Source organism: Heptranchias perlo, chromosome 7, assembly GCF_035084215.1.
Source record: "Heptranchias perlo isolate sHepPer1 chromosome 7, sHepPer1.hap1, whole genome shotgun sequence".
Classification (NCBI taxonomy): domain Eukaryota; kingdom Metazoa; phylum Chordata; class Chondrichthyes; order Hexanchiformes; family Hexanchidae; genus Heptranchias; species Heptranchias perlo.
The window spans coordinates 76,671,428-76,699,389 of record NC_090331.1 but is presented as its reverse complement, the minus strand read 5'-3'; the positions used below and the strand labels follow the sequence as shown (position 1 = coordinate 76,699,389).

Below are 27,962 nucleotides of genomic sequence, written 5' to 3'. Positions count from 1 at the left end.
GGGAGACGTTCGGAACGCTCTTCTGCAGATGGCAGTTCATGCCAGCTCAATTGTGAATGTTAAATCTGAGATTGATAGATTTCTGTGAACCAAGGGTATTAAGGGATAAGAACATAAGAACATAAGAAATAGGAGCAGGAGTAGGCCAATCGGCCCCTCGAGCCATTCAATAAGATCATGGCTGATCTGATCCTAACCTCAAATCTAAATTCATGTCCAATTTCCTGCCCGCTCCCCGTAACCCCTAATTCCCTTTACTTCTAGGAAACTGTCTATTTCTGTTTTAAATTTATTTAATGATGTAGCTTCCACAGCTTCCTGGGGCAGCAAATTCCACAGACCCACTACCCTCTGAGTGAAGAAGTTTCTCCTCATCTCAGTTTTGAAAGAGCAGCCCCTTATTCTAAGATTATGCCCCTTAGTTCTAGTTTCACCCATCCTTGGGAACATCCTTACCGCATCCACCCGATCAAGCCCCTTCACAATCTTATATGTTTCAATAAGATCGCCTCTCATTCTTCTGAACTCCAATGAGTAGAGTCCCAATCTACTCAACCTCTCCTCATATGTCCACCCCCTCATCCCCGGGATTAACTGAGTGAACCTTCTTTGTACTGCCTCGAGAGCAAGTATGTCTTTTCTTAAGTATGGAGACCAAAACTGTATGCAGTATTCCAGGTGCGGTCTCACCAATACCTTATATAACTGCAGCAATACCTCCCTGTTTTTATATTCTATCCCCCTAGCAATAAAAGCCAACATTCCATTGGCCTTCTTGATCACCTGCTGCACCTGCAAACTAACTTTTTGATTTTCTTGCACTAGGACCCCCAGATCCATTTGTACTGCAGTACTTTCCAGTTTCTCGCCATTAAGATAATAACTTGCTCTCCGATTTTTCCTGCCAAAGTGCATAACCTCACATTTTCCAATATTGTATTGCATCTGCCAAATCTCCGCCCACTCACCCAGCCTGTCTATATCCCCTTGTAGGTTTTTTATGTCCTCCTCACTCTCTACTTTCCCTCCCATCTTTGTATCATCTGCAAACTTTGATATGTTACACTCGGTCCCCTCCTCCAAATCATTAATATAGATTGTAAAGAGTTGGGGACCCAGCACCGACCCCTGCGGAACACCACTGGCTACGGGTTGCCAGTCCGAGAATGTACCATTTATCCCAACTCTCTGCTTCCTGTTAGATAACCAATCCTCCACCCATGCCAGAATATTACCCCCAATCCAGTGATTCTTTATCTTGAGCAATAATCTTTTATGTGGCACCTTGTCGAATGCCTTCTGGAAGTCCAAATGCATTACGTCCACTGGTTCCCCTTTATCCACCCTGTACGTTATATCCTCAAAGAATTCAAGCAAATTTGTCAGACATGACTTCCCCTTTGTAAAGCCATGCTGACTTTGTCCCATTAAATTATGTTTATCCAAATGTTCTGCTACTGTCTCCTTAATAATAGACTCCAAAATTTTACCCACCACAGATGTTAAGCTATCTGGTCTATAATTTCCAGCCTTCTGCCTACTACCTTTTTTAAATAAGGGTGTTACATTGGCGGTTTTCCAATCTGCCGGGACCTTTGCCGAGTCCAGAGAATTTTGGAAAATTATTACCAAAGCATCCACAATCCCTACTGCCACTTCCCTCAAGACCCTAGGATGTAAGCCATCAGGTCCAGGGGATTTATCCGCCTTGAGTCCCATTAATTTACTGAGTACCAATTCCTTAGTGATTTTAATCGTATTTAGCTCCTCCCCACCTAGAGCCCCCTGTTTGTCCAGTGTTGGGATATTCTTAGTGTTCTCTACCGTAAAGACTGAAACAAAATATTTGTTCAGCATTTTTGCCATCTCCATGTTTCCCACCATTAATTTCCCGGTCTCATCCTCTAAAGGACCTACGTTTGCCTTAGCCACCCTTTTTCTTTTTATATAACTGTAGAAACTCTTGCTATCTGTTTTTATATTTTTTGCTAATTTATTTTCATAATCTATCTTCCCTTTCTTAATCAATCCTTTCATTACTTTTTGCTGTCTTTTGAAGACTTCCCAATCTTCTATCCTCCCACTAAGTTTGGCTACCTTTTCTGTCCTTGTTTTTAGTCGGATACTATCCTTAATTTCTTTTCTTAGCCACGGATGGCTGTCCATTTCTTTTACACCCTTTTTTCCTCAGTGGAATATATATTTTTTGAAAGTTGTAAAATAACTCCTTAAATGAACACCACTGCTCATGTACCGTCTTACCCTTTAATCTATTTTCCCAGTCCACTTTAATCAATTCCGCTCTCATGCCATCATAGTCTCCTTTATTCAAGCTCAGTACGCTTGTTTGAGAACCAGCCTTCTCATCCTCTAATTGGATATGGAATGTAACCATGTTATGGTCACTCATTCCAAGGGGATCCTTAACTAGGACATTATTAATTAATCCTGGCTCATTACACAGGACCAGGTCCAAGGTTGCTTGCCCCCTTGTAGGTTCAGTTACATACTGCTCAAGAAATCCATCCCTAATACACTCAATAAACTCTTCCTCAAGGCTACCCTGCCCAACTTGATTTGTCCAGTTAATATGATAGTTAAAATCCCCCATAATTATAGCTGTTCCCTTATTACATGCCCCGACTATTTCCTGATTAATACTTCTTCCAGCAGAGTTGCAACTATTAGGAGGCCTATACACTACGCCCGCGAGTGTTTTTTGCCCCTTATTATTCCTTATCTCTACCCAAACTGTTTCATTATCCTGATCCTTTGTCCCAATATCTTTTCTCTGTATTACAGTGATTCCTTCCCTTATTAACATAGCCACCCCACCTCCCCTTCCTTCCTGCCTGTCCTTCCTGATTGTTAAATACCCTGGCATATTTAATTCCCAGTCGTTGTCACCCTGCAGCCATGTTTCTGTAATGGCCACAAGATCATACCCATACGTCGTTATTTGTGCCGTTAACTCGTCCATTTTGTTACGAATGCTACGTGCATTCAGATAAAGAACTTTCAAATATGTTTTGTGACACTTAGTTCCTGCTTTTTCCTTTTTTAACACTTTACCTTTTACTCCATACCTTCTGTCCCTTCCTGATACGCTTTCCTCTCTCTTCCTGCTCAGGTTCCCAACCCCCTGCCACAGCTTTGATGCTGGGTTAATCGCCTTACGCCTTCTAGTTTTCATTTTATCTGTCGTGCCTAAAGTACACTTTCTTTCCGCTGCTCTATGCTTTTCCCTTTCACTTGTTCTTGAACAACTGCTTGTACTATTTGTATTGTAGATTTCCCCTGGGTCTTCCCCTCTCTTGCTGCTCTCAACTTTATTCCCTTCTGACTCCCCGCTCAGGATATGGGGCTAAGACGGGTATATGGAGTTTGGTCACAGGTCCACCGTGATCTCATTGAATGGCGGAACAGGCTTGAGGGGCTAAATGTCACTGCCACTTGCTGCCTCTTGATATGCGCCACCTTCTCCTGCAAGAAAGCAGGACATGTGTCTGGGTGATGTGCCTGTCATGGTTGAATATTTGCCAGTGTGTGTGGCCTCTGAGTTGTGGGTGAGTGGCTTGAAACAGTGGTAATTTGTAAGGGTGAGAGGAAGCATCTGATTGGAAGAGTTGAGTACTGATGGAAAGAGTTTGTTGGAATGTGGGTGATGGGGGGTTTAGTGCGTGGTGCAGTTGGTAGGAGACCCACTTGACAGTTCACCTCACTCACCTTGCCCACTCATGTGAAAGCATTGAACTTCTTCCCGCACTGCATCCAAGTTCATGATGCTGTGCGCCTGGCATTGACTTTGTCCCCGCTGCCTCCCACTGCCTTTTGAGTATATGTCTGGGGGAGGGCCTCTTGCAACCCCCCTGTGAATATAGGATGTCCCTCCTTCTCTCCACCTCTTGCACCCGAGGTCTCTAGTGCATCAGCAGAGAACCTTGGTGCATGCACTCTCACAGGCGTGGTACCAACTCAGATTGGTGAGGACTGGCATACAGATTGGAGGATGTGGGATTTAGAAGTGTACAACCTTTATTCAATGTTTTAACATCAGTGAGTAAACATAGGGGTGGGACCTGCATCTGTGTTTTACGTGTGCCATGTCTGATCTCCATTCAGATTCCGTGCAGACAGTGGACTTTTTTTAAGCAAATAACAGGTACCAGCTACCTTTAAGAGATTTCTAAGAAACATCCTCCCTTTAAGAGATTGAGCTCCCTTTGGTGGTGGAAAGTGCAATTTGTATTGATTTCATGTGCAAGGCCTGGAAAGGAAGGCTGATTGTAGGTAAGTTCTTGGGTGGGTCCAAACTTGCGACCTGCCTGCGTAGGGTCCATCGGGCGCGGGGTACTAGCGCACCGCGCTACCCCTGCCCGAAACGGACCCTTACCCAACTTTTCCCCCCTTGTCTCTTTCATTTTGCTGCGACAGCTATAAGTTGTGTTTTAAAAATTAGCCATTTCAATTATGTTTCATTGCTTATTATGATGACCATTTATACTTATTTTTAATTTCTGTCATAACAATTGAAATTTACACAGGCAAAATAAGTTTTTTCCAGGGAACTGTGATCATTGTTAGTTGCTGCTCAAATGGGAATGTCTGACTAAGATGTTGGAAGCATTTCCTTTTTCAAAACATCATTTATTTTGTCTCTTGATATCTCTTTCCCAGTTGCCTCTGACAATTCAGGCAGTGTATGCAGGAGGCTATCCAGCTGCTGCAGACTTACTTGCAGCTCACCGATGGCTTAGCGACTTTGTCCGGCGAGTAGCTGGGCTACGCAGATGAGGAAGGATCCAAGTTCGATTCTGATTTTGTCTGAATTAGCTGATCTGAGCTGGGACAGCAGTAGGTTGCTACAATTGGATTCAGCGCTCCTGGGTTGGTGAGGCGAAAATCATTGAGGGCTCTTACACATCACTGTATAGCAATGGGCGTGTGTGTGTGTGTGTGTGTGTTTACATGTTAAGTGAGGGTTTGGCAGTGATTTCCTCCCCCTGTCGAGTAGCCTGGCAACACTTGTGGTTCAGTGTCACACATAGTGTTGGCCACTTGAATGAGGTTCTGGAGCATGAGTGGTGCCATGGAATTGTACCCAACAAGGATCCAACATCTTTGAAGTGGGAAGAAGATGGATAAGACAAAGGAAAGAATGCCACTTTTACATTGCCACAATGTATCACTATCACAAATACCTGAAGTTCAATGCCCAAAAGAAGTTACTGATAAAATAGATTTCCCTCTGAATTTGCATTATTACCAAATGTAGTATAAGCTACATTATCTCTACCTAGACAATTGTCTCCTCTGTCTTCCTACCTAGTTATGTTCTGGGGCATGCAATTCCTTAGGAGTTGGAGAAAGTTGAAACTGGAGGCTGTTGGGATGTAGTCTTCATGGACTCGTAGTTTGGCTTGTGTGTATAGACGTGACTTTTGAATGAGTGTCAAATTCTGCATCATGTGGATTTGCCTCTGTTACTGGAGGCTCTCATCAAAGGAGTGTGGTTGGATTGTGTATGTAGCAGCAGGTGTTTTTGTGGCTCCACATGATCTTCCTAAGATTGCTTCAAGGCCACTTCCTCGCTCACAAACCTCCCAAGTGAACTGTCCAGATGATATTGCGCAATCGGAGGTTAACTGGGGAGATGTCAATAACAAGAGAAATTAAGTGATGAGAAAGGAAAATACTTTCAACATTCATCAACTTAGTCAGCAGTTGGTATTCGGTTGGTATCACCACATGGATTCAAATTTTAATTGCAGCCTTCTGATTCTGACGATGAATGCTTACTAAGCAGTGTGTGGTGTAGACTGCAGGGTTGCTATTATACAGTTGTCCAAATATAATATGCAGGTTTGAACTTTGAGCAAAAGCAAAATAATGCAGATGCTGGAAATCTGAAATAAAAACAGAAAATGCTGGAAATACTCAGCAAGTCAGGCAGCATCTGTGGAGAAAGAAACAGAATTAACATTTCAGGTCAATGACCTTTTGTCAGAACCGGAAGAAATTAAAGAATTAACAGATTTTAAGCAAGTACAGAGCCAGGCAAAGGGAGGGTGGAGGGGAGGAAGGGGAGGGGAGGAAAGAGCAAAAGGGAAGGTCTGTGATAAGGTGGAGGGCAGGAATGATTAAATGATAAAAGGAATGATGGTGCAAGGCAAAGAGGGTGGTAATGAGACAAGTAAAGAAATAAAAGATGGGTCTAGTAGAGCTGTAAATGGCAACTGCAGAACCATTACCAGAACCTGCTGTCCAAAAAAATGGGAGCAGTGGTTATGATCTGAAGTTATTGAAATCAATGTTGAGTCCAGAAGGTTGTAAAGTGCCGAATCGAAAGATGAGTTGCTGTTCCTCAAGCTTCTGTTGAGCTTCATTGGAACAGTGCAAGAGGCCGAGGTCAGAGTGGGAGTCGGACAGAGTGTTAAATTGGCAAGCGACCGGAAGGTCAGAACCATGCTTGCGGACTGCACGGAGGTGTTCACCCAATCTGCATTTTGTCTCCCCATTGTAGAGGAGACCGCATCGTATAGTATAATAAATTGAAAGAAGTACAAGTAAATTGCTGTTTCACCCAGAAGGAGTATTTGGGGCCCGAACAGTGGGAAGGGAGGAGGTGAAAGGGCAAGTGTTGCATCTCCTGCACTTGCAAGGGAAGGCGCTGTGGGAAGGGGAGCGGGTGTTGGGGGTGTTGCCGTAGATAGTGACTTGCAAACAGCTTATTTAGTGCATTTTCTTAATACTTTGTTGTAAATAGCAGTTCGGGTTCCCTCTAAGACTGTGTGTGTGTGTGTGTGTGTGTGTGTGTGTGTGTGTGTGTGCGCTTTTAATTCAACATTCTTGCAAAACCTTACAAAGGAGGAGAAATTGTATAGTAATAGTCTGAGAACAGGAAGGAAAGTTGAGCAAAATAATAAGAGTAAATACAGAGAACTGTAGAACTACACCAACTGTGCACAGACATAGTTAGCCCATAATGTTAAGCAGCTAATTTGTAAAAGCCATGCTGGTAATTTATCCTGCTTAAAGGAAACTTTATCCTGTTCAGAAATGGGAAGCACCATCAGTAAAAATTTAGCTTCTGATATTACATTTAAAGAACTCTACTTGTTTCTGTTTTGCTGTGCGATCGGGATAGGATGAGAGCATGGTAGATAGACTTTCCTGGAGGTGTGCTACATGGCTTGTGCAAAGACGATTTTTAGGTAGAGTTGGGACAATAAGTAAAATTCATGGATTTTTAAAAATGAGATAAATTCTGTTTTTGACATTTTCTGGCTGAGAATGGAATGGCCTACTCATTGTTTGCGGCTACTTTAGATATTACTTACTGATTATCTTTTTAAGGGCATTGTTTGTTTGTTGCATTGATCAAAGTGACATTCTGATGTCAGAAACATATTTCTGAGCTGAAGCTGCCACAAAATTAGTTCTTTACAAGTCCAAAAGCTGTTGCAGATAGCAGATGGAGGCTAATAGAATGGCTCCATCTGCTACAACATGCTCTTTTTCAGTAGCTCTTGGGATGCTCAACAAACTGAATTACTAAATTTGCTTCCATGGCATAAAAATTTCATTTTTGATCAAAACTGCGCACACACCACTAAGGATATTGCCTCTCTCATTCTGAAGATGTTACAATATCATCGTAAGGCTCAGCATGTTGACCTACATAAGAAAAGTTCTTTAAGATGCAGGGATTAATAATTAATGCAGTATACTCCCTAGAAAATCTCAAACACATGCCTGAATTATCTGCACTGGCCAACCATTGTCAAAGCGGCTGAGTCCATGCCAGCCAGAGACACTGTAGAAGATCAAAGGTTATAAATGACGTTTTTTGCTTGGTAAATATTGACTTTTTTTGATATGGCAAAAGTTAATTGATTTTTGATTCTCTCTAAGTTCATAATTCTTTTTAACTCCTTTTAAAATTTGCTTGCATTATTGTATTCCTATTTTGCCTAATCACAGATTATGGTATGTGGCATTGTTCTTGCTGTTTTTAGATTTTCTTACCTTTTTAATGTGCTGATGAATGCTGCAAGATGGGAAATAAACCAGAGCAGATAAGAAAAGTAAGCGTAGGGGAACATCTAGGCAATAGCGATCACAACATAATAAGGTTTAAGATAAATAATAGATTGGAAAAAAGCTAATTTTGAGGGGATGAGAATGGAACGAGGGATGATAAACTGGAAAAAAAATCGACAAAGAGATAGAACAGCAGTGGGAAATATTCAAAAAGGTGATCAGTCGAGTTCAGGAGAAATATATTCCGCTAAAAAACAAGAACAAGCTAGAACACCATGGATGAATAAAGAGATAAGATAAAATTGAAACTAAAGAAAATACATACACTAATTATTTGGACAGTGAAGGAGAGGATGACAAAAGGGAAGAGGTTAGGAAAGAAGTAAAAAAAAATTAGGAAAGCAAAGAGGAACTACGAAATTAAATTATCAAAGAATATAAAAATAAATAGTTAAGTATTCTACAGACACGTAAATAACAATAGGAAAATCAGGATAGGGATAGGACCACTAAGGGATGCACATGATAAATTCACAGGTAATGACAATGAAATGGCAGAAATATTAAATATAATTAGTTTGCCTGTGGGCAGGACATTAGAAGAAGAGATCAAAAAAGGTATCAAGACATTTAAGATAGAAAGGAGGGAGATAATTGATAAACTAATCAAACTTGGAGAGGATAAAACCCCAGGTCTAGATGGATTACATCCACGCGTACTAAAAGAAGGTAGGGAAGAGATAGGAGAGGCACTATTATATATAAGGGAATAGCACCAGAGGACTGGCAAACAACTAACATTATTCCGATATTTAAAAAGGGTGCTGGAACAAGTCCAGGGAACTATAGACGAGTTAGTTTAATGTCGATGGCAGGAAAGGTAACGGAATTTTTACTCAAAGATGTAATAGAAAAACATCTAGAAACTGAAAATATAGCAAAGAATAGTCAGCACGGATTTCAAAAGGGAAGATCATTCTTGACCAACCTTATTGAATTCTTTGAAGAAATACCAGAAAGGTAATGTAGTGGATGTAATGTACTTGGATTTTCAAAAAGCCTTCTATAAGGCACCACATAGTAGACTCATGATTGAGGTCACAGTATGTGGAGTCAGGGGACAAGTAGCAGAATGGATAGTAAACTGGCTACAAAACAGGAAACAGAGCGTAGGGGTTAAAGGTAGTTACTCAGACTGGTGGACGATGGGAAGTGGTGTTCCACAGGGATCGGTGCTGGGCCCACTGCTGTTCACTATTTACATAAATGATTTGGACTCTGGAATCGGAAGTCCAATATCAAAATTTGCGGACAACACATAATTGGGGGTGTAGCTAATACTGAGAAAGACTGGGACAAAATACAAGAAGACGTTAACAAACTTGCAGAATGGGCATGTAAATGGCAAATTAATTTCAATATAGATAAGTGCGTGGTGGTGTATTTTGGTAGGAGGAATAAGGAAGCCACATACTCCTTGGAAAATAAGAGTCTAAATGGAGTAGAGGAGCAAAAGGATCTCAGGGTACAGATTCACAAATCATTAAAAGTAATAGCACAGGTTAACAAAACCATAAAAAATGCAAACAAAGCACCGGGATTCATTTTTAGAGAAATAGAATTCAAAAGCAAAGAAATTGTGTTAAACTGATATAGAACCTTGGTTAGACCACACTTGGAGTACAATGCTCAGTTCTGGACTCCATATTACAAAAAACATATAGAGGCACTGGAGAAGAGGCAAAAAGATTTACAAGGATGATTCTAGAATTGAGAGGTTATAACTATCAAAAAAGACTGAACAAGCTGGGGCACTTTTCTCTCGAAAAGAGAAGGCTGAGAGGTGACCTGAGAGTGGTCTTTAAAATTATGAAGGAGTTCGATAGGGTAGATGTAGACAAGGGGCCCGATATTAGGAGGGTGGCGGGTTCGCAGTGGGGGGTCGACTGGGCGCGTGGGTCATGCACCCAGTGAAATCGGGGTGCTCCTCACGCAATCGCAGGCTAATTGGAGCCACTTACCCGTGCTTCTGGGTTTCGCGCTGGAAAGCTGCGCAGTGGGCGGACTGCGCATGCGCAGCATAGGCTGTCAGCTGGAGGAGCCCTATTTAAAGGGGCAGTCCTCCACTGACTGATGCTGCAGAAAATAGGCAAAATTACAGCATGGAGCAGCCCAGGGGGAAGGCTGCTCCCAGGTTTAATGATGCCTCACTCCAGGTATTGGATGGGGTGAGGAGGAGGGGGAGGACAGAGATCTTCCCCCCGGCGGGCGAGAGGAAGTGGCCTGCCTCTGCCACCAAGAAGGCCTGGCTCGAGGTGGCAGAGGAGGTCACCTGCACCACCAACGTATCGGGCACCTGCATACAGTGCAGGAGGCGCTTCAATGACCTAAGTAGGTCAGCCGAAGTGAGTACACTTACTCATTCCCCTACATTCCGTCTGCCACATCTCCTTCTGCACTGCCAACACTACTCTATCACATCACTCCTCACACCCACTCAAAGCTCATCCTCATCTTACCTGCACTTACTCACCTCGCCAGTACTCATCCCGCCACTACCACTCAACCCAATCCTCATACAATCTCATGGCTCTATCTTATACTCGCCCTCTGATGCATCTCTTTCATGGTCAGCCTCACTCAACCTGCCACTACCTGTGCTGCAGCCACAGGGCATGCATCACATATGTGCAGTAGGCAACATAAGGCAAACATGTCATGAGCATGAAGGGGATGCACAATGGTTTTTGAGGGTTTGTCATGGTTTTTACTTATATTTAATTTCTGATCAATTCACATGACATATTATATTGTCACCACTACTGCCACGTCTTTGCGAATCTTGTCTGGCTTGTGCAATAATGCCCTTTCCTGAGGATCACTATGAAGACCCACAACTGATGCCACCCATTGTGTCACTGCAGAGTGGGTGTAGGTATATTTGCAGGGATCTTTTGTGCAGACAACTGAGAGACGTCGGCGATGTCCCCGGTGGCACCCTGGAAGGATGCGGAGGAGAAGTTGTTGAGGGCAGTGGTGACTTTGACAGCGACAGGTAAGAAGATGGTGCTCAGGCCAGCTGGGAGCAGCTCGGCATGAAGGAGGCTGCAGATGTCCACGACTACATGTCGATTCACTCTGCGCCTCCATGTGCACTGCTGCTCAGAGAGGTCCAGGAAGCTGAGCCTCGGTCTGTGGACCCTGTGGCGAGGGTAGTGCCTTCTGCGACGCATCTCTCTCTGCGTTTGCCCTCCCTCCTGCTGTGCAGGTGGATGTGTCACGGCACTGTGTTGTGGGGCTCCACGTGTCAGAGGTGGACAGCGTGGCCGGCGAGGCTGGTGATGCTGTTCGTCCTCCGAGGAGGTCATGACTGCAGTTATGGCGGCCCCCATCCGGAAGGTGTACATTTGAGGGGGTCCGCAAGGTAGGTACATGTGTCTGGACACTGGGGTAAGTGTGCAAGTTGGTGAATTTTATTGTTAGGAGGAGGGTGGTGGAGGCCAAACTTTGTCCAGAGTGGCCTCCTGCAATGAGTGAGGGTCTTCCCCCCCCCCCCCCCCCAACCTGTCAAATGGACCTTTGCAGCTGCCACAGGCTGATGGCTGCAACACGTCCATTTCAAATGGGAGTGTTTCCCCAGTACGGGAAACAGTCCCAGTTGTTTGTAAAATCCCAACCCTCCTAAAATGTCATGTTAATCAGGTCTGTAAATGACGTGAAGTACCTAAATATTTACTTTAATTGGCACCCCGCCGGCTTTAATTGCCGGCGGGAGTCCCACATGCGGGGGCTGTGCGCGCATGTCAGTGTGTCACTGGGGAACCCTGAAGTGGGCGGGTTGGAGCCGGGCTCCAGACCCACCCCGGGAATCCCCAATTTTCGCAGCCCCCCCGCCACGAACGCACCCGCTCAGGGGCTTGAAAATCGAGCCCAAGATGTTTCCACTTGTGGGAGCGGCCAAAACTAGGCGCCATAAATATAAGATAGTCACCAATAAATCCAATAAGGAATTCAGGAGAAAGTAGTTTACTCAGAGAGTGGTTAGAATGTAGAAGTTGCTACCACGTTGAGTAGTTGACGCGAATAGCGTAGATGCATTTAAAGTGAAGCTATATGAGTACATGATGGAGAATGGAATATGTTGATAGGGTGAGATGAAGTAAGGTGGGAGGAGGCTCGTGTGGAGCATAAACACCAGCATAGACCTGTTGGGCCACACGGCCTGTTTCTGAGCTGTAAATACTATGTAATACTATTAAATACTGTGTGGGAAAGTTTCTTTTTAATATTATTGCTGGGTGACTGTCCAGAAATTTCCATCAAAAATTTAAAATTCTACAATTCTGGTAAATTCATTACATTGGTGGTCACTGGTATTTCTTGCAGTAGGCAGATGATCAGTAAAAGCATTGCTCACAATGCTGGTTATGTTACATAGTTGGGTGGAAAAACTGTGACGTGTGTGGGAACTTATGGGCAGCCTGTTTACCCAATTGATCCGTCTTTTAGATTTGAAGTTTGAAGTCATACAAAAAGAATTTATTAAAACTACTGGTGGTGAACATTGGTTGTATAACAGTGTATGGTAAGAGATGCATCGAAGATGGAGCAAAACTTAATAAATCTTAATTGTTACCTACAGTAACAATTATTTACTTACCCAGTATGTAAAAAGCCCAACAAGAATGAAAGCACTGCTAGATCTTGTAATGAGAAATGAACTGGAACAGATAAGAGAAGTAAGCATAGGGGAACATCCAAGCAATAGCAATCACAACATAAGAACATAAGAAATAGGATCAGGAGTAGGCTATACGGCCCCTTGCTCCTGCTCCGCCATTTAATAAGATCATAGCTGATCTTCCATCTGCTTGGGGATAATAATAAGGTTTAAGATAAAGATTGAGAAGGACATAAGTAAGACAAAGACCCAAGTAATAAATTGGAATAAAACTGATTTTCAGGGGATGAGAATGGAATGAGGGAAAATAAACTGGAAAGAATTACTGACAAACAAAGAAATAGACCAGCAGTGGGAAACATTTAAAACGGTGATCAATAGAGTCCAGGAGAAATATATACCACTGAAAAGCAAGAACAAACTAGTCAGTAATGATACACCATGGATGAATAAAGAAATAAAGGCAAAATTGAAACTAAAGAAAAAGGCATACACTAAGTGTATAGACAAAAAAGGAAAGGATGACAAAAGGGAATATGAAAAGGTTAGGAAAAAAGTTAAAGAGAAACAATTAGGAAGGCAAAGAGAAACTACAAAATTAAATTATCGAGGAATATCAAAAGAAATAGTAAAATATTCTACAAATACATAAATAACAAAAGAAAAATCAGGATAGGGATAGGGCCACTAAGGGATACACATGATAAACTCACAGGTAATGACAGCGAAATGGCAGCAATATTAAATGATTACTTTGCCTCAGTATTTACCGGGGAGACTATCGCGTGGGCATGACAATAGAAGAAGAGATCCAAAAAGATATAGAATCAAAGAATGGTTCCAGCACGGAAGGACACCATTCGGCCCAGCAAATCCGTGCCGGCTCTCTGCAAGAGCAATCCAGCTAGTCCCACTCCCTCACCCTTTCCCCGTAGCCCTGCAATTTTTTTCCCTTCAAGTACTTATCCAATTCCCCTTTGAAAGTCACGATTTAATCTGCCTCCACCACCCCCTCAGGCAGTGGATTCCAGATCATAACCACTCGCTGTGTAAAAAAGTTTTTTCTCATGTTGCCTTTGGTTCTTTTGTCATTCACCTTAAATCTATGTCCTCTGGTTCTTGACCCCTCTGCCAATGGGAACAATTTCTCTCTATCTACTCTATCCAGACCCTTCATGATTTTGAACACTTCTCTCAAATCTCCTTTCAACCTTCTCTGCTCTAAGGAGAACAACCCCAGCTTCTCCAGTCTATGCACATAACTAAAGTCCCTCATCCCTGGAATCATTCTAGTAAATCTCTTCTGCACCCTCTCTAAGGCCTTCACATTCTGCCTAAAGTGCAGTGCCCAGAACTGCACACAATACTCCAGTTGTGGCCGACCAGTGTTTTATAAAGGTTCATCATAACCTCCTTGCTTTTGCACTCTATGCCTCTATTTATAAAGCCCAGGACCCCGTATGCTTTCTTAACCACTTTCTCAACCTGCCCTACTACCTTCAATGATTTGTGCATGTAGACCCCTAGATCTCTCTGTTCCTGCACCCCTTTTAGAATTGTACCCTTTAGTTTATATTGCCTCTCCTCGTTCTTCCTACCAAAATATATCACTTCACGCTTTTCTGCATTGAATTTCATCTGCCTTGTGTCCGGCCATTCCACTAGCCTGTCTATGTCCTCTTGAAGTCTATCACTATTCTCCTCACTGTTCACTACTCTTCCAAATTTCGTGTCCTCTGCAAATTTGGAAATTGTGCCCTATACACCCAAGTCCAAGTCATTAATATATATCAAGAAAAGCAGTGGTCCTAGTACCGACCCCTCTGGCACACCACTGTATACCTTCCTCCAGTCTGAAAAACAACCGTTCACCACTAATCTTCGTTTCCTATTACTTAGCCAATTTCGTATCCATGCTGCCACTGCCCCCTTTATTCCATGGGCTTCAACTTTGCTGGCAAGCCTATTATGCAGCACTTTATCAAACACTTTTTGGAAGTCCACATACACCACATCAACTGCATTGCCCTCATCGACCCTCTTGGTTACCTCATCAAAAAACTCAATCAAGTTGGTTAAACACGATTTACCTTCAACAAATCCGTGCTGGTTTTCCTTTATTAATTCACATTTGTCCAAGTTAATTTTGTCCCAGATTACCATTTCTAGAGGTTTCCTCACCAATGAGGTTAAACTGACTGGCCTGTAGTTGCTGGGTTTATCCTTACACCCTTTTTTGAACAAGGATGTAACATTTGCAATTCTCCAGTCCTCTGGCACCAAGCCTGTATCTAAGGATGATTGGAAGATTATGGCCAGTACCTCTGCAATTTCCACCCTTGCTTCCCTCAGCAACCTAAGATGCATCCCATCCAGACCGGGTGACTTATCTACTTTAAGTACAGCTAGTCTTTCTAGTACCTCCTTTTTAATCAATTTTTAGCCCTTCCAGTATCTCAACTACCTCTTCACTATATAAAGACATTTAAGATAGAAAGGGGGGAGATAATTGATAAACTAATCACACTTAGAGAGGATAAAACCCCTTTTATCCTCTCGAAGTTGGATAGCATTTGTGTATATTAAAAGAAGTTAGGGAAGAGATGGCAGAGGCACTACTACATAGAAATAAAAATTCATTAGAAAAGGGAATAGTGCCAGAGGACTGGCGAACAGCTAATGTGATTCCTATATTTAAAAAGGGAGATAGAACCAGCCGAGAGAACTATAGACTAATGAGCTTAACGTGGGTGGTAGGAAAGATAACGGCATCCTTACTCAAAGATCTAATAGAAAAACATTGTGAAACCAAAAATGTAATAAAGAATAGTCAGCACGGATTTCAAAAGGGAAGGTCATACTTTGAAGAAGTAACAGAAAGGGTAGACGGGGTAATGCAGTAGTTGTAATATATTTTGATTTTCAAAAGGCCTTCGATAATGTACCGCAAGGTAAAGTCATGACTAAGGTCAGTGCATGTGGAGTCAGGGGATAAGTAGCAGAACGGATAGCAAACTGGTTACAAAACAGAAAACAGAGAGGAGGGGTAAAGTTAGTTACTCAGACTGGCATAAGGTGGGAAATGGCGTTCTACCAGGATCGGTGCTGGGACCACTGTTGTTCACCATTTACGTAAACGATTTGGACTTGGGAATCGGAAGTACAATTTCAAAATTTGCGGACGACATCAATTTGGTGGGTATAGTTAATACTGAAGAGGACTGCAACAAAATACAGGAAGACATTAAGAAACTTGTTGAATGGGTGTGTAATTGTCAAATTAATTTCATTATAGATAAATGTGAGGTATTACATTTTGATAGGAAGAATAAGGGGGCCACATACTGCTTGGATAATAAGAGTCTAAATGGGGTAGAGGCGCAGAGGGATCTGGGGGTACAGATGTACAAATCACTAAGAGTAGTAACGCAGGTTAATAAGGTCATAAAAAAAGACAACAAAGCACGGGGGTTCATTTCTAGAGGGATGGATTTGAAAAGCAGGGAAGGTATGATAAACTTGAATAGAACCTTGGTTGGACCACACTTGGAGTACTATGAACAGTTCTGGTCTCCATATTATAAAAAGCATATAGAGGCACTGGAGGAGGTGCAAAAAAGATTTACTAGGATGATACGAGAACTGAGAGGTTGGGGTCGATTTTAGGATGGCCGAGCGGGTGCGTTGGGGGTTGGGGGGGCTCGTAAAATCGGGGAATCCCGGAGCAGGTCCGGAGCCCGGCTCCAACCCACCCACTTCTGGGTTCCCCAGTGACGCGTTTGGGTGCGCGCGCAACTCCCGCATGCGGAACTCCCACCGGCAATTAAAGCAGGCGGGATGACAATTTAAATACTTGCTTACCTAGTTGAGGTACTTGACAGACCGCGTTGACAGGAGATTTTGGCAGGGGTACAATTTTCATGGATCCTCAGAGTGTTTCCCGTGCTGTGGGAAACACTCCTTGTTGGAGCAGACGGGTTTCAGTCAGTAGCCAATGGGAGATGCAAAGGATTTTTTGACAGTTGGGGGGGATTACCTCATTTATTGCAGCAGGGCACGCTGTCACTTCAAACAAAGTTTTGGCTGCAATACCTTTGTCTTTCCACTTAAATTTATTAATTTATACCCTAAACTCTGCTGTGCAAACACATTTACCTACTTAGCGGATCCCCGCAAACTCACACCTTCAGGATGGGGGGTCGCCATGGCTGCATTCATCACTTCATCCGAGGACGAGTAACATCACCAGGCACGCCGTCCACCTCCGCCACGTGGAGCTCCACAACACAATGCTGCGCCACAGGCGCCCACTGTAGGGTTTTTTTTTATTCGTTCATGGGATGTGGGCATGGCTGGCGAGGCCGGCATTTATTGCCCATCCCTGATTGCCCTTGAGAAGGTGGTGGTGAGCCGCTTTCTTGAACCGCTGCAGTCCGTGTAGTGACTGTTCTCCCACAGTGCTGTTAGGAAGGGAGTTCCAGGATTTTGACCCAGCGACGATGAAAGAACGGCGATATATTTCCAAGTCGGGATGGTGTGTGACTTGGAGGGGAACGTGCAGGTGGTGTTGTTCCCATGTGCCTGCTGCTCTTGTCCTTCTAGGTGGTAGAGGTTGCAGGTTTGGGAGGTGCTGTCGAAGAAGCATTGGCGAGTTGCTGCAGTGCATCCTGTGGATGGTACACACTGCAGCCACTGTGCGCCGGTGGTGAAGGGAGTGAATGTTTAGGGTGGTGGATGGGGTGCCAATCAAGCGGGCTGCTTTATCTTGGATGGTGTCGAGCTTCTTGAGTGTTGTTGGAGCTGCAATCATCCAAGCAAGTGGAGAGTATTCCATCACACTCCTGACTTGTGCCTTGTAGATGGTGGAAAGGCTTTGGGGAGTCAGGAGGTGAGTCACTCGCCGCAGAATACCCAGCCTCTGACCTGCTCTCGTAGCCACAGTATTTATATGGCTGGTCCAGTTAAGTTTCTGGTCAATGGTGACCCCCAGGATGTTGATGGTGGGGGATTCGGCGATGGTAATGCCGTTGAATGTCAAGGGGAGGTGGTTAGACTCTCTCTTGTTGGAGATCGTCATTGGCGAATGTTACTTGCCACTTATGAGCCCAAGCCTGGATGTTGTCCAGGTCTTGCTGCATGCGGGCTCGGACTGCTTCATTATTTGAGGGGTTGCGAATGGAGCTGAACACTGTGCAATCATCAGCGAACATCCCCGTTTCTGACCTTATGATGGAGGGAAGGTCATTGATGAAGCAGCTGAAGATGGTTGGGCCTAGGACACAGCCCCGAAGAACTCCTGCAGCAATGTCCTGTGGCTGAGATGATTGGCTTCCAACAACCACTACCATCTTCCTTTGTGCTAGGTATGACCCAATGTGTGGCATCAAGTGTGGTTGTTCATGGAGAACCTCATGAAAGGGACTTATTGCACAAGTCAGTCAAGAATGGCCAAGACATGGCAGTAGTGGTGACAATATAATATTTAATGTGAGTTGAACCAAAATTATATATAAATAAAAAACATGACAAATCGTCAAACACCCTTGTGCGTCCCTTTTGTGCTCACAAAATCTTTGCCTTACACTTCCTACTAATTATACGTGATGCATGCCCTGTGCATCCTTGTGCATCCCCTTCATGCTCACAACACGTTTGCCTTATGCTGCCTACTGCACATATGTGATGCATGCCCTGTGGCTGCAGCAGAGGTAGTTGCAGGTTGGGTGAGGGTGACTGTGAAAGAGATGCATCAGAGGGTGAGTGTGAGACAGAGCCATGAGATTGTACGAGGATTGGGTTGAGTGGTAGTAGTGGGATGAGTACTGGGGAGGTGAGTAAGTGCAGGTATGTTGAGGATGAGGTTTGAGTGGGTGTGATGAGTGATGTGATAGAGTAGTGTTGGCAGTGCAGAAGGAGCTGTGGGGTGGGGGTGGTGATGTGGAAGATGGAGTGTAGGAGAATGAGTAAGTGTGCTCACTTTGGCTGACCTAGTTAGGTCATTGAAGTGCTTCCTGCACTGTATCCAGGTGCGGGATATGTTGCTGCTGCTGGTGACCTCCTCTGCCACTTCGAGCCAGGCCTTCTTGGTGGCAGAGGTAGGCCACTTCCTCCCATCAGCCGGGTAGAAGATCTCCCTCCTCCTCCTCATCCCACCCAGTAAGACCTGGAGTGAGGCATCATTAAACCTGGGAGCAGCCTTTCCCCTGAGCTGCTCCATGCTGTAATTTTGGCTGTTTACTGCAGGAGCAGCATTGGAGGACTGCCCCTTTAAATAGGGCTCCTCCAGCTGACAGCCTGTGATGCGGGTGCACAGTCTACCTGCTGCGCAGGTACCCGGAAGCCAAGGTAAGTGGCTTCAATTTACTCGCAATCGCGAGGGGAACTCACCGATTTTACTGGGCGGGTTACCCACGTGCCATTATATCTATCAGGAATGATTGAGCAGGCTGGGTCTATTTTCTCTAGATAAGAGAAGACTGAGGGGTGACCTGATGGAGATCTTTACGATCATGAAGAGATTTGATAGGGTAGACGTGGAGGAGATGTTTCCACTTGCAGGGGAGACGAGAACTAGGGGACTATATATAAGATAGTCACTAATAAATCCAATAGAGAATTCAGGAGAAACGTTTTCACCCAGAGAGTGGTTAGAATGTGGAACTCGCTACCACAAGGAGTAGTTGACGCGACTTGCAAAAATGCATTTAAGGGGAAGCTAGATAAACACATGAGGGAGAAAGGAATGGAAGGATATGCTAATAGGGTTAGATAAAGTAGGGAGGGAGGAGACTCGTGTGGAGCATAAACACCGGCATAGACCTGTTGGACTGAATGGCCTGTTTCTGTAATTGTATGTACTGTATAACTCCAGGTACAAAACCAGCTGGTGGTAGTTAATTCTTGTTGTCTGTTGTATCCATATATATGCACCAATGAAAAGGTCTGTGGTTGGAGACTTGGGCCGCAATACATGATTGCCTAATACTGATCTCTTTTAATGGATAATCACACTATTTTTTGCATAAGCCAGGCACAAATACTCAACACAATGGTTCAACTTTCTATAAAAGCAATTTTTCTAAAAACAAAAATAGAGTTTGTGTGTGGAGCCATCATGATAGACATGAAGTGCGGTTGTCCTCCCTCCCCATTAATGAAGACAGTTCCTCTTTTGAAATCCTCCAATAATGCCCAAATATTATTTCAAACTCATCAAAAAAACCCAATCAGATTCTCACAAAACTTCAGTTTTTTTTCCCCCAAAACTTGCAAAGTTGTGACCTAAAATCCTGAGAGGAATGCCACTTGTATATATTAAAATATAATAGTGTTTTAAATTTGGATTTAAAGGCTTAGTGAATTTAGCTTTTTCAATCACAAGACATTAGATGATTTCATATGATTGGGTGTTGTGCTTGACCTTTAAGTCAAAGTTTGGCTCGGACATGTGAGAAAATCAAATTTTATCAAATTTGGACTAGGAATTCTGGGAGAAGATTTCTGCCAAAATCATAAATGTGGGCTGGAACAGAAATCATAAATGTGTTAGTTTGTCTATTTTCTCGGTGATCACATGCTCCACTATGTTTGATTTGCAGAGATGGAGTGCAGGTGAATCGAGAGCTGCTGCAGTTGAATCCTGACATCCATGAACAATACATCAACCTGCTTTGCCTGTATGATCCACAACGGGTAACTGATTTTCTGAGGGTATCGGAACATTACAGACTCGAAGAAGCCATTCAGGTACTTCTTACCAGTGTATGTTATCCATATGAGAATGGTATTAATGATGTGTCTGTGGCAAAAGACATTGTTGAGTGTTGTAGAAAGAGGTCCTTACCCAGTCCAGTTCTCTCTCTCTTCCACAAACAATCCAGCCAAGACTGGACCACAACATTTCATTACAATATGCATTGAAAACCCCTATGTCAACTGACCCTTATGGCACTTTTTCATACTAGTTCTGCAATACCACTTATCCCTGTAGTTGGCACTGTGATGGGGTTTTCAATATTAAGCTTTGTAATATTAGTAACACCATTATGCCTAATGCCTTATCTCAGGAATAATCCGGGAGAAATTGGTGCATATTTAGAAATGAAAAAATCTTGCCAGTACAGGCAAAATCGTGTAAAATAAAACAAAATTGGGCCTTTTGGTAAAATCGCAGTCTTCAAGTCCTGCTAAAATTTTCCAGACGCCATCCTGAAAACCTAAAAATCAACACAAATCATTTTCTCTAAAATCGGCCTTCATTAAACGGTCCAAAATTGGCCCACATTAAAATCTCCAAAATCAGCCCTCATCATACTCTCCCAAATTGGTCCAGCTAAAACCTGAAATTTGTGTCAGTGGAGTGGGAGATGGGGGGGGGAGGCGGTTTAATAAGTGAGGCCCAAAATACATTTTAAAATTATCAAGATTTAGACAAAGTACTAGTTTCATCTGTGGGTGACACTGTAAATTCCAGCTTTTCGTTATAAATCAGTCACGTAACACTAGCTTGAGAAACAAGACATCAACAATTGTAGTAAGCTGCCCTGCACTTACAGAAGCTGGGTGGCTCCTGGGCAGCCTTTCACGAGCAGAATCGTCGACCTTCTCCTGATATTTCTCATTACGTGATGAGTAGGTATATTCTGTGCTTACCCTTGCCTCTCTTTTAGCGCTGGTATTACTACGTGTGTGTGTGTAGCAAGGGGGAATGGACTAAACAGCTTCCAAGACCCAAAATGAATTTCAATATACTGGAGGCGTACTTCAGGCATAGAGTTTTAGTGCTGATCTGCAAGTTCCCTGCCAACCTGCTTTGACGTTTTCTCTCTGTTGGGGGAGCAGGGGGGGATGGGGGCAGTGTGTATATAGCAGTGGGTAAGGTTTGTTTGCATGATTTCCTGGGAATTCAGGGGCAGTGTGTGCAGAATGGATGTATCATGAGAGGCGAGGTAGAACTTCTAATGAAATAAGGAAGAGGTATTTAAAGGAAGAAATTGATACAAGGGAGCGAGTTTGTTTTTCTTGGCTTCCTAACCTTGGGAAGGAGAAGGTCGACGATTCTGCTTGTGAAAGGCTACTCAGGAGCCACCCAGCTTCTGTAAGTGCAGGGCAGTTTATCACAATTACTTTAATTGCTGATGTCCTGCTTGTCAAGCTAGTGTTACGTGACTGCTTTATAATGAAAAGCTGGAATTTACAGTGCCACCCACAGATGTAACTGGTACTGTGTCTAAATCTTGATAATTTTAAAATGTATTTTGCCATAGAGCCTGACACAGGAATTTTCAATGGATGTCATGTCATCTCTTTTTAATATTTATCTTCCTAGAATTATATTACAAATTCTGGTTGGTCAGTAACTAACCCAGCAACACCATCAGGGTACATCAAAGTTAAATCCAGAGACATAGCATCCTTCCTAAAATTTAAAACTAATATATTTTCTTTTCTTCTCTTTATTCTTGAGTTTATATGTTGCTCGACACCCTGACATCCCTGGCAAAAAAAATAAACTAAAATGGATTAGCAGACCTGCGCTGTATTTTATGTACAATAATAATGGAGTGCGTTACAAGGCAGTAACACATTGCAGAATTCCAATGACATTTATAAACTACTCCAGCTTAATCATTCGACCCACCTGTGTTAGTGGTTGCACCAGACGCCAACCTGTGAGTTATCCACATGCAACAGTTTGGCATTAATATAATAAATTTTAATGTCAATGAACAGGAGGTATGGATATTTTTGTGCTACCTTGTGAGAAATGAAAATCAAGCAGTATATCTCTTTTTAGATTCTATTTTTAAACTCCAATTGGACCTTAAATCCTATTTCTGGGTAAGCTTCTCCTGATCATTGATAGTCAGCAATTAATGATTGTTACAACATTACTGACTGATATATTTTCTTTTCATTAATATTCAGTGTAAAATATATTCAAAGGCAGCATTACTTATGGCACTCAACAAAATGAATCATATCATGAGTAGGATACTTTTAGCAAACAAGGCACGTTTTGTACCTTTGTTTGCAGTGTTGGTTTTGTTTGCTTTTTCAGAAGTTTTTCCCCTTCTGTATTTTCTCCTGTTCATTTCTTTTTGCTACAAGTCACAATCCATCCATCTGGGATGGTATGCAGATTTTCCCAGAATTTCAATCACTCCAGCGTTGTTTCAGCTCCTCACCCCAGCCTGGATAGAACCTGTCGCAGACATATTGTGCCCCATCCAGGTGTCTGCCAAGAACTGACAAAACCCACCCAACTGAGTCGAGCAAATTTATGTGACAGACAGTCCCAGGGACTTGTTAAACTCGTCTTCTTTTATAGAGACAAATTTAACATCTTATTCTATTGACATGCTATTTTTTTTCTCTATTACCTTTCATTTGCAGCTTTTTATCTGGTTGCAGGTGGTGGGAACAGTTATATAACAGTAACAATAAAAATTTAATGGAAGCGCTGAGCCTGTAGTTTCTCTGTTGTTTAGCTGGACTTGCTTATGGGCTTGGACAGCTTTTATTACTGACATGGTGCACAGCAACAGTAAAGGTAATCATGGTCAGAAAATAACAAATAAAAATAAAGCAACCCAATTGAAGGAGCCTATCTTGTATCGCTGGCAAAATATCCAGTGGCAAAAACAAAATTGTTTCCAAACCTTAGCACATGGACTTGGAGAGTGTTGCAAGATAGTAACACATTGGAGGTTAAGATGACATCCTGAACTCCAAGGGAAAAGCTTGGATGGTTCATCAATGTTACCCAAACTCTGCAATATTTTATAATTTTGCAACACACCTGACTTATGTTACATAGGAACAGGAGTAAGACATTCAGTCCCTCAAACCTGTTCCTCCATTTAATTAGATCATGGTTGATCTGTATCTTAACTCCATCTACCTGCCTTGATTCCGTATCCCTTAATACCCTTACCTAACAAATATCTATCAATCTCAGTTTTGAAATTTTAAATTGACCCCCAGACTCAACAGCTTCTTGGGGGAAAGTGGTCCAGATTTCCACTACCCTTTGTGTGAAGAAGTGCTTCCTGACATCACCCCTGAACGGCCTACCTCTAACTTTAAGGTTATGCCCTCTTGCTTTGGACTCCCCACCAGAGGAAATAATTTCTCTCTATCTATCCTGTCAACTCCTTTAGTCATTTTAAACACCTCAATTAGATAACCCTTTAATCAAGGAAATGTAAGCCTAGTCTATGCAACCTGTCCTCATAATTTAACCCTTTTAGCTCCGGTATCATTCTGGTGAATCTGTGCTGCACCCCGTCCAAGGCCAGTATATCCTTCCTGAGGTGGGAGAACTGAACGTAGTACTAGTGAGCACAGAAACAGGAAAATAGTGCAGGTGAACGCGTGGCTGGAGAAGTGGCAGGAAGGAGGGCTTCAGATTCCTGGGACATTGGGACTAGTTCTGGGGCAGGAGGAGCAAACCTGTAGGCAAATTTCAGAGAAATGATAAAATAATAGAGCAACAGTAGTAGGGAACTTCATTTACCCTAATATAAACTGGGGAAAAAAAAGAGTAAAGGGCAAGGAGGGTGAAGAATTCCTCAAATGAGTTCAGGAGAACTTTCTTAAGCAGTATGTTTCTAGCCCAATGAGGAAGGAAGCAGTGCTGGATCTAGTTCTGGGGAATGAAGTAGGGCAAGTGGATAGTGTTTCAGTGGGAGAGCATCTGGGTAATAGTGATCATAATATAATTAAGTTTAAAGTAGTTAAAAGGAACAAAGTAAAATCAACAGTGACAACACCCAACTGGACGAGAGACAATTTAAGTGATTTGTGAAGGGATCCAGCACAGTTAGACTGGAAACAAAGATTGGCCAGGAAAACAGTAAATGAGCAATGGTAGCAGAGATAGTTCGGGTACAAACCAAGCATTTTCCCATAAGGAGGAAAGATGGGGCATCCAAAGCTAGAGCTCCCTGGATGACAAATGAAATAGAGGTTAAAATAAAACAGAAAAAGGAGGGTTATGACAAATGTCAGATACAGAACACAGTAGAGAATCAGGCAGAATGCAGGGGGAAATTGAAAAAATATATAAGGGCAAAGTATGAGATAAGATTAGCAGGTAACATAAAAGGGAACCCAAAAATCTTTTATAAACATATCAAAAGTAAAAGGATAGTTAAAGGAATGGTGGGGCTGATTAGGGACAAAAAAGGAAATCTTGTGGTAGCAGAGGGCATGACTGAGGTACTGAATGAGTACTTTGCATTTGTCTTCACAAAAGAAGAGGAAGAAGTTAATGTCGCAGTAGCGTTGTGGGGACTAGAGATATTGGAAAGGATAAAAATAGAATAAAATAGATAAAGATGGAAAAGAATTGCTAAATAGTTTGGCATCACTCAAAGGTAATGGGCCCGATATTAGGAGGGAGGCGGGTTGGCAGCAGGGGGTCGACTGGGCGCGTGGGTAACGCGCCCAGTGAATTCGGGGCACCCCACACACAATCGCAGCCTAATTGAAGGTACTTATGCATGCTTCCGGGTTTCCCGTTCCAGACCTACGTAGCGGGCGCACTGCCTACCGCAATCACAGGCTGTCAACAGGAGGAGCCCTATTTAAAGGGGCAGTCCTCCAATGCTCCTCCTGCAGCAAAGAAACAATTTTGGATCATGGAGCAGGCCAGAGGCAAGGCTGCTCCAAGGTTCTCTGACTCCTCACTCCAGGTGCTGCTCGATGGGGTGAGGAGGAGGAGGGAAAATTTTTTCCCATCGGATGGGAGGAGGTGGCCTCCCTCCGCCACCAAGAAGGCCTGGCTGGAGGTGGCCGAGGAGGTCAGCAGCAGAGGCAATGTGTGCAGAACCTGGGTCCAGTGCAGGAAACGATTTAATGACCTAACCAGGTCAGCCAAAGTGAGTATACTTACGCATCCTCCCACACTCCGTCTTCCACATCATCTCCACCACCACACAACTCCTTCTGTACTGCCACCACAACGCTCTCGCATCACTCCTCACATCCACTCAACCATCATCCTCACCTTGCCTGCACTTACTCACCGCCCCAGTTCCCATTCGAACACTACCACGCAACCCAATCCTCATACAATCTCATGGCTATGTCTCACACACACTCTCCCATGCATCTTCCTTGCACTCACCCCCACCCACAACAATGCATGCAGCGGGTCACCATGCAACCATCACTCAATCACGCCTCTGTGTTTTGCCTTGATAGGAAAAGAGATGCCAGAATGCCCAGGAGAGGCAAGGACCGGAGGGGGCCCGCCACACCAGGTGGTCTTAACAGATGCGGAGCAGCAGGCACTAGAAATAAGCCGGATGCTGGAGTGCTTGTCCGTAGTGGACGTCGAGACTGGGCGTGCACAAGCGGCTGGTGACAGAAATTTAACACTCAGCACTCATGATAGCAAATGATCTTAGCATCACTTGGCATCTGCAGCACCTCAACATCTGTCCACATGCTTAATATTGCTTTCTGTTCTCTTGCAGGGCCATCTGCGAATGCCGTGATGGCAGAGGGCGATTCCTCAGAGGACCTGCCGGCCTCTGAGGGTGCATCGTCACATCTGTGCCATCCATCCACCTGCACAGATACACACACCTCGGTGGGTCCCTGATCTCACTTAGTTGGGCTTGAACATGGTGAGTCACCACACACATGAGCAAGAGCAGACTCTGGTGGCAGGGGCAGCTGTGGAGAGTCCGCCTCGGTGGGAGGACTCTTCTCCAGGCTCTGCTCAGCTGGACCAGATGCTGAACCCTGGGGGCCAGCCATGAAAAGGAGAGTCATCGAGGTACTGTAACAGTTGCCACGCGCACTCTCCACAATCGCGCAGAGGATGGAGGAGTCCAACTCCTGCATGAGTGGAATGGTGGCACAGGTACAGGGTATCTCCGAGATAGTGTCACAGGGACGTGAAGGCATCTCTGAGATAGTGTCGCGGGTAGGTATAGGAATGTCTGCGATGGAGGAAAGGCTAGCTTCCATCGAGCTTCAAGCACGGCTCAACAATGCGTCCATTCAGGCCCTGACAACGGCCGTTTGGATTCAGGGTGAGCAACATTCTGCCGCCTTAAACAGGATGACAGATACATTACAACTGGCCTTCCAAGGCTTCACACAAGTCCTCCAAACTGTCGTCCAGCAGGGTGGAAGGAGTGATGTGGGCCTGGGCCAGGGCCAGGAGAGGGATGATGGTGAAAGGGGACATGGAAGTGGGGACGCCACTCAAAGCGCTCCCACATCTCAGCTGTTGCCCCCCTCTCAACCAGTACCCGCAATGCTGCCTCCTCTCCAGGTGGCCGAGTCTGCCCCTGCACAGATGCAGGTGGAGCAGTCTTTGGAGGGGCCCTCACGGGCACCGAAACCCAGAGGGCGTCCGTGCAAAGCATCTCATCGTACAGGGCATGGACAAGAGCAACCTGCCACTACCTCTGCCGAAGCCACAGGGGTAGCACCACGTAGGGGTTCCCGGAAACGCAAAGCGAAGGTTTTGTGAGCACAAAGGGGATGCACAAGGGTGTAAGACAAATGTCATGTTTTTGATTTACTTTTGTTTGTTTTGCAAAAAAACATAAAAATTTGTTATCACCACTACTGCCACGTCTTTGCAGATATTGTCCGGTTTGTGCAATAATGCCCTTTCCTGAGTATCACCCACAACTGATGCCACCCATTGTGTCACTGCAGAGTGGGTGTAGGTGTATTTGCAGGGCTCTTTTGACTGAGAGACGCCGGCGATGTCCCCGGTGGCACCTTGGAAGGATGCGGAGGAGAAGTTGTTGAGGGCAGTGGTGACTTTGACAGCGACAGGCAAGAAGATGGTGCTCGGGCCAGCCGGGAGCAGCTTGGCATCAAGGAGGCTGCAGATGTCCATGGCTACATGTCGAGTGGCTACATCTGAGCCTCCGTGTGCACTGCTCCTCAGAGAGGTCCAGGAAGCTGAGTCTAACGTCAGTGGTGGAACCATGGTTAAGGACAAAATTAATTCTCACTTGGAGAAGCATGGGTTAATATGGGTCAGCCAGCACTGATTTGTTAAAGGCAAATCGTGTGTGTCTAACTTGATTGAGTTCTTCGATGGAGTATCAGAGAGGGTTGATGAAGGTAGTGGAGTAGATGTTGTATATATGGACTTTTAAAAAGCATTTGATAAAGTACCACATAACAGACTTATTCTTAAAATAGAAGTACATGGGATTAAAGGGACAGTGGTAACTTGGGTACATAATTGTCTAAGGGG

At 43.9% G+C, this 27,962-nt stretch overlaps 1 protein-coding gene across 2 annotated transcripts in view; it reads left to right on the top strand.

The window, feature by feature from the left end:
• The window catches only part of vps8 (VPS8 subunit of CORVET complex), a 624,186-nt gene that overhangs the window by 232,819 nt on the left and 363,405 nt on the right, over window positions 1-27,962 (top strand). For both annotated transcript variants that reach the window (XM_067987929.1, XM_067987930.1), the window contains exon 35: window positions 20,323-20,470. In XM_067987929.1, coding sequence (XP_067844030.1) covers window positions 20,323-20,470 — 148 coding nt within the window. The remainder of the gene's footprint in view (window positions 1-20,322; window positions 20,471-27,962) is intronic.